This window comes from Agelaius tricolor, unplaced genomic scaffold (genome assembly GCF_023055355.1).
Source record: "Agelaius tricolor isolate 1412-34295 unplaced genomic scaffold, bAgeTri1.0.p SCAF_16, whole genome shotgun sequence".
Classification (NCBI taxonomy): domain Eukaryota; kingdom Metazoa; phylum Chordata; class Aves; order Passeriformes; family Icteridae; genus Agelaius; species Agelaius tricolor.
In genome coordinates, this window is record NW_027269276.1 from 18,262,215 (window position 1) to 18,282,704 (window position 20,490).

A 20,490-nucleotide genomic window follows, 5' to 3' on the forward strand; every position below is an offset into this window, starting at 1 on the left:
GGGGAGAGGAGGAGGCCAGGAGGATGCAAAGCAAGCAGGGAATTCACTGCAGCACTGAGCTCACTTTACCAATATAGGAAACCTTGGTGCACCCACATCTTGATGAGCTTCTCAAGAGGTAATTGTAGATTAGAGACCAAACAGGCATTGGCTCTTCAATTTGGGGAAAAGCCTGGAGTGAGATATGGCTGAGGTTCACAAAATCATCAAAGTGATGGGGAAAAAAAGACTCTTTAGAACTGTAATTGGCCAAGTCCTGCAATTTATATTATGGGTTATGGATTTAATAAAAGCAAAACTTACCTATTGTGAACTTCTGGAAGTTCATTAGAGAGAATATAGGGCTCATAGTGCCAATGGGTTAAAAAAAAATGGGATGGGTCCCTCTTTACACCTCTCTTGCCCATGAACTAAAGGAGCACAGAGGTGTCCCTCCAAATCCTTCATCCCAAACTGGCAGGAGCTGGTGGAAGAAGGTTCCAGAAGACAGGAGAGCCATGTGAACACAGCCAGGTGTCACAGGAGCAGGGCAGGGCCAGCAGTTAGGGCTGAGTGTTAGCTAGTCAGGGCTTTGGGCTCCCTTTTTCAGCAGCATTATTATTTTTGTGTAAATTCCCCCCTTTCAGGGAGGCAGGAGCGACTCAATGCCCCCAAACATCAGTCCATTGTCTGACCCATCTGACAAACAAGGTGGATGCTTTATTTGTGACACTATTTCAGTTTTCACCAGGAGAACTAAAGATTATTTCCATGGGAAGCTCTGATGCATTGGAGTTTCTTTTGGAGGTTTGCAGCTGGAGTGGGTTTGCTTGGACAGCACTTTCACCTTGGAGATGTGTTCCCATGGGTTGTCTTCACCATGCAAGCTTTTGTTTCCCAAGCCTATCCCCATTTTTCCCTTCTGAAGGTCAATACTCTTAAATCCAATGGAATAACTTGGAAGAGGCTTCAGGTTTCTTCAAAGATGGCCATTTGTTTGTAAATAAGAAAAAAAAATCATCTCTTGAAGGGCTTTTCTCTTAGAACAAGCTCTTTTGTCCAGATATCTAAAGCTACATGTTGTCTCTCTGATTTGGAGAAGTCTTCCAAATGGCAAAATATCAACAATTCTATTAAAATTCCTACTATTAAGTTTATTTAATTCTGTCTGTGTGCTTTTGATTATGTACCGTGTACAAATAATCTGCTTAATGTGATTTTATTCTAATCCTCACTCTTCATTTTTTTGCAGACTTTATCCATTGGAGTGCTTGATATTTTTGGGTTTGAAGACTATGAAAACAATAGTTTTGAACAATTCTGCATTAACTTTGCCAACGAGCGCTTGCAGCACTACTTTAACCAACACATCTTTAAACTGGAACAGGTAAGTCCAGAAATATTTACTCTCTAATGCCAGTGAATATTGACATGACTTTGTGGCCCTGATAAAGTTCTGAAATTGTCCCTTTAATTCTGTTTTGTTAAGGAGTGTACACTGAATTAGTCCAATTTAACTTCTAATTGACCGTATGACAAACTTCCACCTGTAAAATACAATCCAGCCAGGCATTTGCTGGTTTAAAATAAACATTTTGGCTTCCAAAAACATCATGAAGACCTTAACCACTGTTCTGTTGTCTCCTTGATATGTGCTGAGAGGGCTTATCAGGGAATGAGCAATTCCTTCCTTGCCTTTGCCTGGACATGCTGCTGTGCCATTTGATATCACATAAAAGTTATTTTTTGGTATCTAGTGAAAAAGCCACCCCAATCTTCCAGTGTTTTTTTGCCTTCCAGTGTTGATTTGTGGGAAGGGAGGGGAAATGTCCCTCTCATGTGTTCTCAGAGGTCAGACTTGAGAGCATTATGATCTTCAATAGCCCTGGCAGATTAGGAAAGGTAGAACTTTAAGCTTTGCTTTATTTATGTTAGGACAGGGTGATGCTTTCCAGCCTCAAATTAGTGCACTCTAAGAGAGACACCAAAAGCACAGGCTGCAATCCAGCAGGTTAACCCACACAAGATGGTTTAGAGTGATGGGAGGAGGCTTCTCCATTTGTTATCCAACAACAAGCAGGACAAGAAAACTGGAAGTTTCTTTCAACATCCATGTGTTGTTTCATGGATAAACAACTATTATTGGGCTGTACAACACAGGAAATATGTTAGAGACCTTCAAAATGCCTTTTATTTTTTACAAGACAGTCTGCCTGTCCTCTCTCCAGGTGAAATCCTTCTTGGGGGAGGCCAAGGGGAACCCTCCTTATCATCATTACAGAATTCACCCAACCCTTCCCAAAAACCCTGATCGTTTTGTTTTGGGCTTCTCCAGTGTTCTCAGAGATTGGAAAATTCAGAAGAAAAAGTTGCCTTGAATATGAGGATGTTGAAAAAACAAGTGTTGTAAAACAAGTGGGTCACTTAGGGAGTATTTGTTCATGAGTTTGATGGTTTCTGTTTATCTCTTTGGTTTTGATTAATAAGGTAGAGCAGAGCTGCTCAAAGCAATTTAATTTCAGTTTTTTAAGTGGCCTTTGTATGTAGATGTGCCCTACTCAACAGATGCTCTAATAGTGGGATAACCTGTCTGTTTCTAGAGACAGGTTTATTTTCCCTTTGTCCACCATAAAAATGCAAATTTTGATACTATCACAAAGCCAAACCAGCTGGATTTTTTATAAATGCTGCCATAACCTCCCTAGAAGAGACCCAAGGAGGGAGGATCCTTCCTCAAAGCTGGAGACAGATGATTCCTCCATGAGGTGGGGTTTCAGCAGCCTCCTCCAAGATGCCATCTCCCATGAGGGCATTCCTGTTATTGGGCTGGGATTTCTTAGTAGGTCAGTGCTCCCCCCCAAGCCTGGGGGATGCACAGAGGTCCTGAGTGCAGCAATCCCTAATTCTTCTTGGAGCACCTTCAGAGCTCGTTAGGTTTCTCCTGGAAATCTGTCAGGCATGTGAAGTCCCTGGAGTCAGTGTTTGCTGTATGGATGTGAGGAGCAGTTGTGGAGCCATCAAACTGCAAAGGGCCCATTCCAGTTCCTAATGCCTGAGCACGTCATCCTCCTGGATCCTGGCTGGAGCACTGTGAGCTTTGCTGCTAGAAAATTCAGACTTCTTGGCATAGATTGAGTCCATAAATACAATAATCTGTGCAGCTGCACGAGCACTGATCCTTGGGTGAATGAATTAGATGGTTTAACCATTTACTTTCCCTGGAATTCCAGCTGCATGTGGAGGAGTGGATTAGATGGAAAGAAAACTCAAGGACTCATATTCAGATCTTGGGTCTTCAGAATATTCTTCATTCCTCACTGGCCCACAGGTTTTTTAATGATAGTCATGAGTCTACAAATGAAGACCAGGGAGTTAATATTGTGTTTCTAGGGAGAAAAATAGTTCTGTTACTTCAAAATGTGAATTTATCTGAGGTATTTGTATCTTCATAAGGGTTTCTTTCATGTCTTGGTGATAGGGGACCTGAAATGGATAGATCCTTCTCTGAATCCTCAGGTCTCCAAAGCTTGCAGGAGGCCAAAGAGAGATTGCTGAGATACCCAGACACCTCTGCCAAAAAAATAAGTGGCAAAATTAAATAGTCACTGAGGATTTTTCTTGAAATCCTAATAGAATTTGTCTGCCAGAGCTGCATTTAGCCATGATGGAATTGTTGCCATGACATGCTGTTGATGTTATGGAAACCAAAATATCCACCACTGTCCTCTGGGAGAACCATGGGATTATCTTAAATTTTATTCTCTATTTTCCACGTTGAAATCTAATACAATGTGTCTGGTGAATCTTTTTTTAAACCTTCTGTCTGAAGATGGCACTATTTCCAGTGGTTTGCAAACAACCACCGAGGCATCCTTGATCTTCAGCCTGGTATCTCCCAAAAATACAGCAGCTCTTAAATTTAGGTTTTTTTAGGGCATTGTGCTAAATAATTGCTGCAGATGAAGTTTGGAAGTTTAGTTTGGAGGTCACCAGTACCATACCACTATGATATGAGCTTCCTCCAAATTTCCAGGTCCTTGGCAGTTTAAGGGCCAGGAGTACAAGTTTTTATTTCTTTGTGTATCCCATTCTCCAAACTTTGTCATCTTTGTCCTCGCTGATCTTCCCCCATCCCTGCCGAGGCCCATCTGGTTCTCTCCACCTCACCCACGTTTCCCTGGTTCAGCTGATGCTTTGCAAAGGTTGAGGACTCATCCTGTAGCTTTCCATCCCACAGGTCTTGCTATTAAAGTTCTTTTCTACCTCTTTTTCCAGCTTTTGCTTACCCACCAAACTTCAGTTTCAAGGGCATGTTTTTATTGTTTTAAAAAATCCATAAATAACCAAGGTAGAGGCTGAAAAAAATACAGAATTTGGAGTACAATCAACTGGCAGGAGCTCAGGTGTTCAGTGAAGTCTATTTTCTGATGGAGTCCCTGGTGAGCTTGGTGTCCCAGCCAGTAAATGTCAGCCTGCTCAGACTGAAAAACTAAATTTCATCAGGATAAAGCATCCTATGGAATGTTTGCTCAGCCATCCAAAACTCTGTAAATATTTAGAGAGGTGTGTAGGGTTTACTGGTCCTGTGCAATAGCTGGAGCAATCCAACAGTCTGGACTAAGTCATGGTGGTGTTTGGTTGGAGGTGTGATTTGATGGTCTTGGAGGTCTGGTCACTACCTCCAACCACCTCTGAATCCACCTCATGATTCTGAGGAATAACAGCCCCCAGGAACATGACACTCTAAAATGAGTTTAGATATCTTACCTAAATTTTGCATTTAGAATTTCATGTGGGAGTGAATTAATTTTAAAAAGCATCAATCTAAAATATTTAAATAGAAAATAAATGATGAAAAAAGATCTCTCTCCTACTGCTTGGAACACTCTTCCTTTCCTTCCAGCTAGGGATTTTTCTGTATCTCATCACTGGTTAGGATTAAGGCCTCTTTATTGCCTCTGAAGACAAAACCCAACCATCAGAAGTCAAGCATTGAGTCCTGGGAGGCTCAGTTCAAATTTGTTTTCCTTGGAGATGGGAGAGTGGCTGCCCTCTGAGAAATGTTGGCCAGCTGTGGGCCACATGACCCGTGGAGAAAGAACAAGCTGCACAAGTTATTGATTTATGGTTTGGCAGAACGCCATCGAATGCAACTCATGTTTGCGAGAAGAGGAAGATGCTTAGAGCACATAAATTATACTAATAAAAATCAGGATGCTGAGAGCTGGTTAAAGGTATCTGCAGGGCAGGGAGATTTCAGAGCACGTTAGTGAAAGGAAGGACAACTCTGATCAAGCTGTGCCAGGGTGGGTTAGGGTTGGACATCGGGAGGAGTTGCTTCATGGAAAGGGTGGTCAGGCACTGGAACTGCCCAGGAGGTGGTGGAACCCCCATCCCTGGAGGTGTACAAGGCACACCTGGCTATGTCACTCAGTGCTCTGGGCTGGTGACAGGGTGGGGATCAGGCACAAGTTGAACTCAGTGGTCTGGGAGGTCTTTTCCAAGCTCAGTGATTCTAGGATCCATTGTCAGACCCCCAGAGCTTTGTCTTTTGTCCTTCCAGCATCTTTGAGTCCATGGATGTTGCATGGCTGGGACTGGGGGGCTTCATTTGCCACCCACTTGTGTCTGGGTTTCTCCAAATAATGAGCAGTAAATATATAAACATAGCATATAATGTGTGACCTGTAATAGGATATATCCTAATCTCTTATATTATTTATATATCCTCTGATACCGTAAAATAGATTGAGTTGGAAGGGACCTAAAAGATCATCCAGCTACAGCTCTCCTCATATGGAATTTCTTAACCTTTAATTTATCCCTGATGCAGAGAAGTGCTGCATCTGGCAAGCCCACCCCTCATCCCATGCTCCTTGCTGTAACTCTCCAATTCACAGGTGCTTGCTCCCAGTGCCCTTATCCCTCAAGTGCCCCATGATCCCTTGAGCTTTTTTCCTCTCCTCTGAGCTCTTTTTCCAGGTAGATGATGTTTTCTGCTGATTGTGGTTCCTACTCAGATGTATTGGCTAAATAAATGCACAGACTGTGCCAGGGATACAAATTTTTTATTTATTAATGGTACAAGAAGGGTTTGGAGTGCCAGGACAAGGGGGAATGGCTTCCCACTGGTAGAGGGCAGGGTCAAATGGAATATTGGGAAGAAACTCTTCCCTGTAGCGTGGTGAGGCCCTGGCAGAGGTTACCCAGAGCAGCTGTGGCTGCCCCATCCCTGGAAGTGTTCAAGGCCAGGTCAGACAGGGCTTGGAGCACCCTGGGCTGGTGGAAGGTGTCCACAAGATCTTGGAAACAGAAGATCTTTAGGGTCTCTTCCAGCCCAACCATTCTGTGTTTCTGTTGATGGATTTTCATAGGACAGAGTTGTGCAATGTGACCTTTCCTCTTAAGCAAGATGATGAGCAGGAAATCTTTAAAAGCCTCTAAAATACTTCAACCAACCTAAAAATGGTCTTATTGTGGCAGGACTGGAATCAGGAGTGTGTTAATTGACACAAGCGTGGAGTGGAACTGGAAGGGAAATGTTCAGCCTCAAGCACCAGTCTGGTCCTCACATGACCACTGTGGAGGTTCCTTCTCTGATTTCCTAACTCTGATCCATCTCACAAGGTGCTGACAGATGCAGATAGAGATATTTCTTTTCCTCTTTTATTTTGATCACAAGAAATGAAAGGAATTGGTCCCCCAGCAGATCACACAGCAATGTTAAGCTCGTGCTTCTCCTGGCTGTGTAAGGGCAGCTTGGGAAGATGTTTCTGCAGAGAGAGCCCATGGGATCATGGCAATGTGTGTGCTGCCAGCTGAACCATGCAAACCCAATTCTGCCCATTTTGAGAGCAAAATATAATTTATGATCTAAACCTTGTTGCCACTGAAGTTCAGGGAGCTGATTTGAGCTCAGAGATGGGTGGTTTGGAGCTGGCACAGGATTTTCAGGGCTGAACCTGCTGGTTTAAAACACTTGGAGAGTCCGAATTCCAATAAATTCAAATATGCCTATGTACAGCAGGGGGGAGATTATCAGTGGATGAAACATCAGAATAAAACCAAATTCACGTGGCATTTGATGAGGAGCTGCTGAAATAGTCACCTGGAAGGAGAGAGAACTTTGGCTTCAAGGGAAGGCTCCTCAGCTCCCCTGCACTGCCTCATGTTGTCATGGACAGAGGGGGCCTTAAAAACCTGTTTATAGCTCATGTACCCATAGAGAATGTGGTTCAGTATTTATAGTTGTTGTGTCTGTGAGCACATGGTTAAAAAACATATGTGTTATATATTTATATTTATGTCTGTGTCTATAAATTCCTTTTCTACTGAAATGGAGAACAAACATAAAAATCCTCATTCCTAAATGAAACCATCAGCCTCAGCATCTTTTCCTGGAGGGATGTCGGGAACTCGAGGCATCCACCCCGTCTGCAGCACAAGCAGACTGAGGACCAGATATTGTTCTCAATCATTTAGGACCTTTCCACATCCCATGGATTTATGATATCAAACTCATTTGAATCATCAGTTTATGCTGGGATGATTCTGCTGGGCCTGGCTCACAGTGCCCATTTGCTGAATCAACAATTAACCCTTCATGGGATGGGCTCATTCCTGGATGGAGGAATCCTTAGGGCAGAATCCTTTCTCCCACACCTTGTTGCCATTTCCAGCTGTGGACTAATTTTCCCAAGCTCCCCAGGATGGATTTTAGGATGAACATGTGTCCATACATAGCCAGAAAAGAACCTTTTTGAAGTTTAGCTCCTTTAAGTTTTTCTTTAACAACAACCCTTTTTTAACATACGATACAAAAATATTTTGGGATTATTTTCAACAGGGGATTTGAGCTAGGAATGGAGAGAGAGATGTGGAAGGGGCGTCAATTCCTCGTTTCTCACTTTGCAAAGAAACTGAAGCTGAAGCAGATGGTGTTCAAGGCAAGAAGAGAGGAATTTCACACCCTTCTGTTTAGTCGGGAATTTTGATGCCAAATATATACATTTAGACATCCAAAAGTAGCTGCCTCTTGATCGTATGGCTCTGGATTTACACGAGTTTTTATGACAGGAGCTCGATGGGAAATGTTCCCACATGGAGTTACGCTGGGAAAAGGGATTTTTCAGTTGATTTCTCACTTTAATCTGGGAATTTTGTGTAAACAAGGTTTTCCTATGCCTCAGTAGGGAAAAGCTGGCGTAGATAAACTCCTGGATCTGCTCTAGCTCTGCCTGGTGGGAGGAGGTGAATGAGTTGGTGGAGGTTTCTGCTGCTCTTGGGGGTTGTGAATCTTATTTTTGGGGCTGTTTCTCAATTCTCACTGTGACTAATGGCAATATCCCTGTGGGATAAGACATCTGCCTCCAGGGCACTGAAACACTGAGGGATTTTCAGGGCTTTTGGCTTGCAGGATGTGTGGATGGATGCCCAAAGCCCTCCAGACCTCTTTAAATCATGGGAAAATTTGCATCTTTGATATCCCATGATAGGGCAACAAATTTCACATATCATGGTAAAACCTTTATCTTTAGGAGGGACTTTTCACTACCTTTTGATTTGAACTTCCTAAACCCCGAGTTTTGTGCTTTTAGACAGATGAAGAATTTATTATGGTTTTAATTTATTTTTATCACATCTCCTGTTTCATTTAAGCTGCATTTCCTCTCCTCTGAAGCTTTTCAAGCCCCTTGTCCCTCCCTCCCCATCTCTGAACTTTGCCACATGATTTTGGGGAGCAGCAGCACCCAGGGACCATGTTACTCCAAAGAGAATTTAGATATTTTATTTAGATATCATATTTATCTCAGATATCAAATCTACATAAGTGGGAGTTTAAAAATTGTGTGTAACTTTTTCTCCCCTAACTGTGCTTTTTAGCATTTGGGTTTATTTACTGATGATTGTAGCTGGATACAGAGTAATTGATGATCATATGTAAAGACATTTTCCAGCATCTCCCAAGATTTTGTTGGGCTTGTGGGTGTTTTATCCCACTCAGGATAAAGAAATCTTTAATTCCACCCTGGATTAGAGTGTTTTGGTTTGGTTTAGCACTGAAATAAAGTCCTGATAACAAAACTGGTCCAATGCTCCTGTAGAGATAACAGGACTTGGTTCTCAACAACTCCAACTATAAAATCACAGGATATTTCTGTTCCTGGCAGGAGGGTTGCCATCAGGCCTTGCAGCCCAGTTGGGAAGGTTTTCCTTATGCTCAGCATCAGGAAAAGTATGTTTTAATTTTAAATTCATTATTCTGTGCCATGGGCAGCGTTCATGCTCTGGGTCAGTGTAGGCAGGCAGAGCTACCCTTTAACAGTGCCCCCTTTCCTGGAGTTCCAGTAATTTTCCTGCTTTAAAATGTTGTATATTCTGCCCCATTCTGGTTGTTTGGTACCCCAGATTTTACATGCTGCTTTGCCTCAGCTAACACTGCATGGGAGTAGAGATTTACTCTTATATTCCATGTGCATTTCAAAGTCTGCATGCCCATTTTATATATTTTTTAATATATTTGAACATCATAAACTGTGTTTTACTCAGATCCCTTCAGTGACCCTGTGCTGACATAGTGCCAATGTCTCTCTCCATGCTTAGGGCAGCAAAGCTGTTTCTGAATTCCCACTTGGGAAGCAGGAATCCCCTCATGGAGTCCATAGAGGTCACCTGGAGAGCAATCTGTACCATCTCATCCAATAATTAAATGAAAATATGGAGCTGCTGGACTCTAAAAAAAACCCCCAATGTCTTTTTTCAGTTCTTTGCTCCATTTCTTTTGCCAAGTCTGGGAGCTCAGTGCTCTTCTCTCCAGTGAGCTTGCATTGCTCCACTTTCCAGCAGACCAGGTTTCAGGTGTCCAGGGATGGGAGGAGTAAATCTCACATTTTTATTGCAAGTAAGGATGCCAAAAAAAGGGGCTCTGTGGACTTCACTGCACTAGAAACCTTTGCATAGTGGTGATGTCAACAATTTGGTTCCTAATGTAAAGATGATCTTCCAGGAATAGGACATTTGAATGTGCCCCTAAACATAACTTAGTTTTAAATCAATGTATAAATTTAAGCTGATGTTTAATTAACCTCCAGTTTGAAGCCTTTCTCTTTGAATGAAATTTGTTTCATGTTGTTTTTGTCTTGTTAAATAAAAGCATCCTGTTGTTTGAATGGAATTCCCTAATATTCCAGTGCTCCAGGACCCTGCATCCATCAAAGGATGGCTTTGTTGTCATTCTCAGAGATGAAGGAATATTTTGGAGGTAGCTTTTCAGGATATCTCCTGAATTCTGCAGGAAGATGGTCATTAGAAGACAAATATAGGAATCACATGGAATATTAACAACTGCAGTTTAATTAAGTTTAATAGACAGCAGTGATTTTATTCTATAGCTTCTGTCTTTCTATGAACAATCTGCAGGGTGTTCTGCAGAGCAGCAAATACCCCAGAAATTACAGCAGACCATCCCAAAGCCATAGTTGTATCTCTTGAGCTCAGATCCTGAAGGCAACCAAACAAGGAACTGGAAAAATGCTAGGAAAAAAGGAATAAGGGGAACTTATTTCCATTTAAGCTTTGGAACAGTTGCTCTGGAATAGTTCCTGCTGCCTGTCTTGAAATGAGAGTAAATCTCTGAATGATTGTGGAAAAGGTTGTTTGTGGAGGACTTGAATCCCTCTTCTCATTTGGCCAGAGCAGGAACAGGTTGTGTTGGGGATGGGAAGGAGGGAAAAGAACCCCAGAGCCTGGGAGTGAGAGTTTCTGACCCAGCCCAGAGGGAAAAAAAGGAGCAGAGGAGGGAGAATTAGCCAAAATCCTGCAGCTGAAGGAAACTGTGCCAGGAGGGACCTGATGACCATCAGGTCTGTGGAACAGCTGAAAATGAGCCCAGAGAAGTAGAGACCTTGAACTCTGGTATTTTTTTGGTCATTTACTAGACTATTTTTTAAAAAACCTCCATATCTGGCATTGCTGATCAGTGCTTTTGCACTGATCTCAGCAGCAGTATAAATTTTTAGTGTGGCCAGAGGAGTTTCACAGCACATTTGCTGTGCAGCTGCTGAATGTCCCATGTGGAATTATGGATATCTAGAGCCTTCTAGAGCAGAGCAATGGTTTCTCAGCTTAGATGTGTGCAGACATAAATCTCTACATGATTTATGAGTTTTTGGGGGGCAAAAAATGTAAAGCCCCCCACAAGTACTTCAACAAAGAGTCAGGATAATAAATATACAAGTCTGGTAACACCCTCCTGTCACCACTGAAATAATGCTGCTCTTGGCTCATCACACCAAGGTTTTATTGCTCTCTGCATGCTCCTGACCAGTCTTGAGCTGGCAAAGCTGGGCCTAATGGACCCTGCAGTGCATTAAGGGCTGTTGGAAGCAGGCAGTTGATGGATGGTGCTGACTCCCAGTGACTCTCAGGGAAATCCCTCAGGAGCAGCTCGTGCCTGCTCTGAAATACACAGCCTGTGATTGCTGCAGAGAAGCTTTTTCCTGCCTTGCAAAATGCCACGAGTTTTAATCAAATCTGTGATTTTTTTTTTTTGATTGCCTGTAATTCAGCAGGGCTTTGAGAATGTTGTTGTGAGGTTCTGCTGTGTCCTGCTTGCTGGGCAAGAATTGAAGGTAAAAGATTAAAAAGTAAAAGGAGAAGACAAAATTCATGATGCAGAGTCATTCCTTATTTTCAGGAGTTTTTTCCCCAATGGGATGTTGTATATTTTGAATCCCAAAGGCTTTAGGGATATTAAAAACTCCTTCTAAGGCAGCACACATCTGTATTTGTACTGTTGTTGTAAGATTATACAATGTCTCCAATAGTGAATTCAAGACCTTCTAGGGGTTGTTTTAGCAAAAATTTCCTTGTGAAATGTCTCAAAGCTCTTCAGACTCTTTATTTCTAAGAATATCTGTGGAGTTGATGTTAATTTTGGATGAGGACGTACATACTTTTTTTTTAAAGTTGTTTGCTCATATTAAAAATAAAGGCACAGGCAGCAATAATAATAATAATAATAATAATAATAATAATAATAATAATAATTGTTATTGTTATTGTTATTGTTATTGTTATTGTTATTGTTATTGTTATTGTTATTGTTATTATTATATGCATCCTATTAGGATTTTGAAACTTGTTTCCTTTTTATCTTCAATTCTGCCATCAAAATGTCCTGTGATAGAGAAGTAAGAAGGCAGCTGGATCAGTAGCACTTTGGAGTAAGGTGCATGGTCCAATATCTGTTTAGACAGTGAGTCACAACTCCTCAAGCATATGACTAAAATTATGATTTTTAAACTCTACTTTTATTTTGATGCCCTAAAACAATTTCTGCAAAAGACTTCTTGAAGTAATCCAGTTGCAAGTATATCTCAGAGGAGATAACCTTTATAGGAGAGCAAGGGTTAGAACTATTTTGGTGGGAAATGAGTAGCTTTTTTGGCCTCAGCTTGAATTTCAGGGCAGATCCTCACATTTACTGTGGAGGGTGGTGGTTCTGCAGGTGCTGGAGCTGTGGCTTTGTATAGCTGGAGGTCTCTTTGTTAGCTCATATAGCACTGGCCATTAATAATGGGACATATGGAAAAGCAGAGCCCAGGGAAGCAGGAAAGGGAGGTTTGCTGCTTTTTCTGTGTAATTAATGTGTTGTACCACAATTTCTTTCCAGCAACTGAATAGTAAATATTAATTGATGCAAACTGTGTGACACTTTGATGGGTGGGATGTTCCACATGCCCCAGCCACATGCACTGGGAACCCCAAAACCCCCAGATCCCAAAGTGTGGGAGGCAGGAGAATCTGCCCTTCTGCCCCATGCAGGTGAGACCCCACCTGCAGAGCTGCCTCCAGCCATGGCATCCAACATCAGAAAGATCTGGAGCTCCTGGAGAGAGCCCAGAGGAGGCCACAGAGATGCTCTGAGGGCTGGAGCCCCTCTGCTCTGGAGCCAGGCTGGGAGAGCCTGGAGACAAGAGAAGGATCCAGGGAACCCTCAGAGCCCTGCCAGGGCCTGAAGGAGCTCCAGGAGAGCTGGAGAGGGACTGGGGACAAGGGATGGAGGGACAGGACACAGGGAGTGGCTTCCACTGCCAGAGGTCAGGGATGGATGGGATATTGGGGAGAAATTGATCTCTGTGTGTCACCACAGGACACGAAATGGACACACTGCTATTCTCAAGGTAAAAAGGGGAACTTTATTTTCTGATTCCAACATTTATAGATTTCCAAAAGTGAGAGTGGATTGGAGGGTGAAAGTGCCACCTCTCCGGTGACACTGGACAAACCAACAGTCCAGCAAATTTCTCCTCCTCCATAAAAGATTGCAAAACAATGAGTTATTTACAGAAAATGTGTGAGAAAGTTCATTACAAGAATGTAAACAGCAGAAGGCTTAGAAAATCTTAAAAAATCAGGTCAACACCTGTGAGAGTGGTGAGGCCTTGGCACAGGTTGTCCAGAGAAGCTGTGGCTGCCCCATCCCTGGAAGTGTTCAAGGTGAGGTTGGATGAGCATGGAGCAAGCTGAGCTAGTGGAAGTTGTTGCTGCCCATGGCAGGGGGTGGAACAAGAAGAGCTTTGAGGTCTCTTCCAGCCCCAGCTGTGCTGTGATTTAGAAGCAATCCAGGAAAAGGAAAGGGGGAGTCCACACACACTGGATGTCCTTGGCAGGCTGGGACTCCCACACAGCCACCCCATGTCCAAACAAATGTCTGGTGCATCTGAAATTGGGAAGTGTTCTGTGGTTCACTTTGTTTCAGGTTGTTCCAGGGGTTCTTTATCCTTTTCTTTGGAATCACAGAAAGCATTGATGGAATATTTACAGGAGAGATGTCCATTTTGGTAAACAGTGTATCAGTTTCCACAAAACCCTTTGGATTTTGTCTTTTATTTTTGCTTGCACCAAATCATCATTATGTCATCTGTGGGTTGTTGTTTTTTTTTTTAGGAGGAATATAGAGCAGAAGGAATTAGCTGGCACAACATTGACTACATAGACAACTCCAGCTGCATCAACCTGATCAGCAAGAAGCCAACGGGGCTGCTCCATCTGCTGGATGAGGAAAGCAAGTGAGTAGGAAAATGCTGGCTTTGGAAATGAGATTTGTTTTTCAGCTAAAATGTGTTTATCCTTCTGTTTTCTGAAAAAACCCAACTTCCCAGAAAGGTGCTAATAGCTCGCTGGGCTGATTGGTGTTTCTAAGTGTTTTTTTTGAGGTGGCAACACACAGAGTGGAGAATCAGCCAGCTGAGAAAAAGCCTTAAAAATAATAATTAAAATTCCTTTCAAGAATTTCTTCCATTAAAGGGAAGGGAAAAGGTTTCCTTTGCTTCTCTCTTCATTTCTTTCCCTGTCTCTTGGGGTGTGACAATGTGAAGGTGCTGAACCCCAGTGCAGGAGTTCAAGCAGTATGTGTAGGTGCTGTTATGGAGATATAAGGTGGGTTTATCAATTTACTGATAAAAATTGAACCAGAGTGAAGTGAGGGCACTTGTCCATAGGGGCTGTATTTCCACAGGGTTTCATGGGCATCAAGGATTAGCTCAGATTTGCATCCTTGATTGCATCCATCTGTCTCAGGATAAGTTCTTGGGGGAACATGTGGCTCCTGGGGCTCTCTTGGTGTGGAAACTCTGGAGCAGAACAGTTCTCCCATTGGATGCTTGTGCCAGTTTCCTCCATGTAGAAGGCAGGGAAAGTCCTGGTGGTTTTTGCTGAGGTCACCTCAGATCCATGTGGCCAGGGGCACGAGGTCTTCTCCCACCATTTGCCTTGTGGGTTACTCCCCCACTTCTTGTCTCGTTGACAAGAGACCAGCAATGATGCTCTCCCAGTGATATTGTACTGGGATAAAACAACTTAAATTGGGTAAAGCTGTGAAATACATCCCCATGCTGCAGATTGCCATGAAGTTTGAGGATGGAGGGTTGGCTTTCTCTTACCAAGAGGCTCTGCTGAAGCAGACACAGAAGTGGAAGCTCAGAAGGTCTCTGTTTTCCCTTTCATGGACATGAAAGAAGTGGAAAAGTTTTCCTGTTAGATTTGCAGCTTCTTCCTTTCAATTCTCTCCACTCAGTTTTCCTCAAGCCACAAACCAGACGCTGCTGGACAAATTCAAGCGTCAACACGAAGGGAACTCCTACATTGAATTCCCAGCAGTGATGGAGCCAGCTTTCATCATCAAACACTACGCGGGCAAAGTGAAGTACGGAGTCAAGGTCTGTCACCCAGCTGCTCCCCAGCAGTTGCTTTCATCTGTATCTGGGATTGGGAAGGAAAGCCCCAGAGGCTGCACAGAGATGTTTTGGAGAGGACTTGGCCCAAAAATAGGGGAGGGTCAGGAGAGAAGTGTTTGGGGAAATGAAAAGGTAGTAGGGACAGGGTCTTCCTGTTCTCCTTCACGTGAGCATTTTGGGAAGAATTTAGAGTTCAGTGCTACACCCCAACAATGAGTTGAAATTGGGTGGCCTTTCTGGGCTTGGTTTGTGTAGAAAACCCAGTGTTTTCCTCATCATTAGCCACTTTTAATACAGGTTATGTGTCCTTAGGTCTCCACGTCTCACTGCCACAGGTACTTTCTGGAATCCCATGTGAATTATTCCAAAGTTGACCCCATTTCTATTCATGCCAGTTATGAGCAGAAGGAATTCCAGTGTGAGAAATAGCCTTGGGATTTGCAGCTGCAAATCTCTCATTGTGTTTCTGATGCAATAAATGCACATGACGAGCATCAGAGATGATGATCATAAAGATCTGGTATGGGAGCAGGAGAGAAAACAGAAACAGAATTCAATAATTGTGCTGGCCCAGCGATATCCTAGAAGATCCTACCTCTAATATCATGTGGGTATTGTTTATTTTCCTCTTTCCTCCTCCTCCTCCTCCCCTAGGATTTCCGGGAGAAGAACACGGATCACATGCGGCCGGACATTGTGGCGCTGCTGCGGAGCAGCAGGAACGCCTTCATCTGTGGCATGATCGGGGTTGATCCCGTGGCTGTGTTCCGCTGGGCCGTGCTGAGGGCCTTCTTCAGGGCCATGGTCGCCTTCAGGGAGGCTGGGAAGCGATACGTGGAGAAGAAAACTGGTACGTGTGCCCATCACCTGGGCCTGGAGCCTGGTTTTCAGCAGCAGTTTGGGTCTAATGTGGTATTACCCTGTTTTAACTAGCCTGACTTATTAGGAGTTTTGAATCTATTCGAAAATTTGTTGAATTAACAAGTAGATTTTTTGCAAAAGTCACGTTTAAAGGTACATTTGGATTTTAACGTATCATAAGGAAAAATTTTCATTTTACTGCTTTAATTTTTCATTTTTGTAGGATGCCTGGATAGAAAAACACAAGTCATTCAAACAGAGACGTACAAATTATCCAGCAAAAAAAGCAAAATATTTTTGTAATAATTCTTGAACTCTTAGTTACATCTGGAAACAAAAAAAGGCAATAACTCTTCCTATGATTTTCCAAGCTGTTCACCCTTTCAGCTGCAGGAGAGCATGTCTCTTGTCTAGCAAAATTCATGGCTTTGCAGTCATCCAGAACCACGGATCACAGGGGCATTAAATTAAAGGAAAGTGATGGTGCATCATCATGCTGTGGCAGGCAAGACCTGGCTGTGCTTTTAGACCATTTCTTGGCGTAAAGCAATTTCAGAAAGACGGGTACAAGCTATTACTGTTCATTTCTGGGCACAAGAGGGCTTGAAATCCGTGATGGAATTAGAGCCTCAGCAGGGAAAATGTCAGCTGGGTTAAAATTAAAGGCAGAGCTGCACCATGAATTACTTTGTAATCAGTGAGGTTTGCATGGTGGAGAGTGAGGGAGCCTGGGACAAGGAGCATAGGGAGGCAACTGTTCAAGCAGAAAAAATAATTTTTTTGGGAGCAAATCCCAGGAAGAGCAGCAGGCAAAAAATCAACTTTCAGGTCTTGAGGGTCTTCCTCTGATACCTCCTGAATGTGATGTAAGAGAAGAGCTGATTCTCATGAGCCTGGGTCTGTCTGGCACATCAAGGCAGCATTTTTGGACAGAGTAAGCAAAGAGGGAGATGGCAGAGGTGATTGTCTTTGGGAGAAAGGCCACTCCAAAGAGATGGCTTCCAAAATCCATCTTTGCATTTTCATCTTGCATAAACCCCAGGCTAAACTCAAATGAGATAATCCAGAATATTTAAAAAATCATTCAGTCTCAGGAAATAAGAGCTGATTTCAAGCCCTGCTTCGCTTTCTGTGTCTCTGGCAGCTGGTCCTGCACACTGCTGTGCTCATCTCCTTGCTCCTGCTTTTCAGGCCAGAGTTTGTAGCAGTAACTTGCTTATGTCTCTCTTTCTATATATATCTGTATCAATAAATAGATATGATTATAGATATATATGTAACTAGATGAGACCAGGAAGTCTTGAGACAATTCTGAGACTCTGAGATTCTTGTATCACCTTCTCTTTCCATACCAACATTTACTAATACATGGTGATGGCTGAATTTCTAAACCCTCTCATGGTGCTACTCGAGTATCTGTCCATGTCCTTTAGCCTGTATTCAGATGGCATTGGGCTTTGTACCCTCTGGGCTTTGAGTCAAAGAAAAAACAAACCCCTCAGAAAGCTGGATAAGGCTTATCTTGAACTTAGCAACAATCCTCAGATTATTTATACCCTAAATTTTTATGTGCATCAAATTGGGAAAAAGTCATGAGAAAGTCTCCATTATACAGGCAGCACTACTGGGAGGTGATTACCTAAATCTGAATTCCATACTGAAATACATCTTGTCTGTGGGAAAAACTTTAACTACAAGCAGAGGCAGAGCTGGGATCACTGTCCTTGCCCTCTTTGGAGAGCTGCCCACCATGTCCAAGCATGACCATCCAGGTTGGACAGGCCTTGGAGCAACCTGTATGTAAGGTGTCCCTGCCCTTGGCAGGGGGTGGGACTGGATGATTTTTAAGGTCCCTTCCAACTCAAAACTGTTCTGGGATTCTGACTTTGCCCAGGTCACACTTAGCAAGGTGAGATCAGTAGCAGGGTTTAATTGTGTTTTTGCTCGTGTGACCTTACACCCATCCCCTGTTCCATTGTCCTCCTCCAAAATCCTGTCAGCAGAGCAGGTGGCTGTGGAAGGGGCAGACATGGGCAGGAGGCTCAGCCCCTGTCAGGACAGTGGGCCAGGCTGGTGTAACATGATGCATCCACTGCCAGGTGCTGTAATTCCCTTCCCTTCTCCAAAATAATGCAGAAAAGCCCCAAATTGATGCTTTACCTCTATGGCAGAAAACATTTGTGAGTTATCAAAGTATCGCTAAAATTCTCCCATCTTGATAGATAGAAGCAAAGAACCAAAGGCAGCATATGTTTGATGTTTATTTTGGTTTTTATCAAACCTTGATGGCTTTAATTAGCCTGATTTGAGCAGCTGCCTGCCCACAGATGTGGAGCTGCTGACAAAATGATGGTAGAGTGAGAAAAGCCTCTCACACAGTCATCCACATGCACACACTTAATATTTGTACAGATATTTTTTCAAGACATGCTGCTCATTCTTGGTTTCTGAGGTCCTTTTCCCATCCATCAGGTAGGTGAAGTGAAGGAGCAGGAAAATATCCAAAACTTGCTTCTTTTAATTAAAGGTTCTTTGCGTTCTTTGTCTGAACCCCAGCTGGATCTCTCTTGCTTTTATGCTTGCAATACCAAACAGGGTTTTTCCAGAAAAATCCCTGGCTTATGTCTAAGCAGCTCTGCAAAATTTTGCTCTGCTTCCTTTCCACATCATCCTTTTGGTTGTCTCCTCCATGCCAAGCAGATGCTTCTGGAAGGATAATCAGCATTTTTTTCTTGCTGGCTTTGGGGACTCCTCTTTTATTGTGCTCCTGATACCCTCCTAGTGCAGCTTTTGGTGATTGTGTGATTGTCCTCTTTAACTTGAAGGTGAAGAGCAGCAAAGTGGTGTCACTGTGAATTTTCTTTGGTACCTTTGTGTTTCTGCCTGAGTGATGCTTCTTAGGGTGCTGCCAACACTCCTCAAATGAAAGATGCCAGGATCAGGCAAGCTGCACTAAAGCTGAAGGGTGGAACTCTTCAATAATTTGATTTTTAATTCTTTTTATTACTAAGTTTATCAATGAGGACTGAAATGCTCCAATAGAACTGCGTGTTAGAACTGGATTTGTTTGTGAACTTGGATTAAAGGAACACTGTCAAGCTTTTAAGGAAAGAAAATTGGCTGATTGACTTTTTTTGCTGTCATCAATACACATTTATTATGCAAAACTCTCTAATTCATAGCAAAAACTTAATGGAAAAATGGTGCTATTCATACAAACTAGGCTGTGGAGACTTGGTTTTGCTGGACCTAAATCCTTGCTCTGATGAAGGTTGTGTGGTCTTGAGGCAGTGCCTGTCCTTGATGGGCTCTGCAGTTGGATTTAGCCAACAAGGATTGCTCCTTGGGTAATTCCTGCTTAAAATTAATCCCACTGGCTTCTGCAGATTTATTCCTGAAGCTGATGACCAAAAAACCACTGTCCTCAAAATAATGAATAAAAAGGCTGTATTTGCCAAATAAAGGTGACAGCAACCAAAAGCTTGGTGTTTTGAGGTCTCACCTTGACAGTGTTGCTGTGGAAAATTCAGATCAGTCCTTTCCAGAGGTTTGATGTGTTGATATGAAATGCTCCCATGGGTGCTGGCACAAAGTGACTCCACGGTGACCTCCCCACGCCTCATTGGGAGTGTGGCACCTCCTGGACTTGGCCAACCATGACAGAGAGACACTGTGTGTTGGCACATTGTCACTGGTGTCACCTCTCCTCCACCCTGTGCTCACAGCTGGGCCATCAAACATTGATGGTTTCTTCCAACTCAAACCTATCCTGCCAAACTCCAGACTCTGTGTTCTCTGCCCTCAGGGATTATGGAAATGGTGCTTAATGCAAATAATTCACATTTTTCCTTTGAACTGCCAAAATCTGAGCAAAATGTAGCACTGGGATGCAGGATGAGAATTCCAGGTGGCTGTGTCATGGCGTATCTGGACAGGGATTTGTTGGTAACACTGGGCAGAGGCACAGAAGGGATTTTAAAAATAAGTTAATAAAAGTAAAGATTTATCTAATAATCCTCTTTTTGCCCAAATATTTTTGGAGTGATTATTAAGTGTTTATGTTCTGTCTAATGAAGATTGTAATTAGGACTGGGATGTGGTCCAGCCCATTGCTTTCATGCCACAGTGAGGAGGAAACCACAGTTAAATTGTGTCGAGCACAAAAACCTGTGACCCTCGAGCTCCTTTGGGCTTGTTCCTTCCCCTCTCCTGACTTCTGCTTATAAAATCTTTCTCTTCTCTCCATTTTTTTTTTTGTTTGTTTTTATTTTGCTTCCCAAGGGCATGATGATGCAGTGCCATGTGCGGTTTTGAAAAGTGTGGATAGTTTTAGCTTTCTCCACCACCCAGTTCATCAGAGGAGCTTAGAGATCCTGCAGAGGTGCAAGGAGGAGAAGTACAGTAAGGCTCA

The 20,490-nt window shown here is 43.0% G+C and overlaps 1 protein-coding gene across 9 annotated transcripts in view; it reads left to right on the forward strand.

Annotated features, from left to right (window-relative positions):
- Positions 1 to 20,490, forward strand: part of MYO9A (myosin IXA) — a 178,817-nt gene that overhangs the window by 113,546 nt on the left and 44,781 nt on the right. For all 9 annotated transcript variants that reach the window (XM_071441936.1, XM_071441939.1, XM_071441937.1 and 6 more), the window contains 5 exons: positions 1,232 to 1,366; positions 13,930 to 14,051; positions 15,059 to 15,200; positions 15,873 to 16,068; positions 20,361 to 20,480. In XM_071441936.1, the coding sequence (XP_071298037.1) occupies positions 1,232 to 1,366; positions 13,930 to 14,051; positions 15,059 to 15,200; positions 15,873 to 16,068; positions 20,361 to 20,480 (715 nt within the window). The remainder of the gene's footprint in view (positions 1 to 1,231; positions 1,367 to 13,929; positions 14,052 to 15,058; positions 15,201 to 15,872; positions 16,069 to 20,360; positions 20,481 to 20,490) is intronic.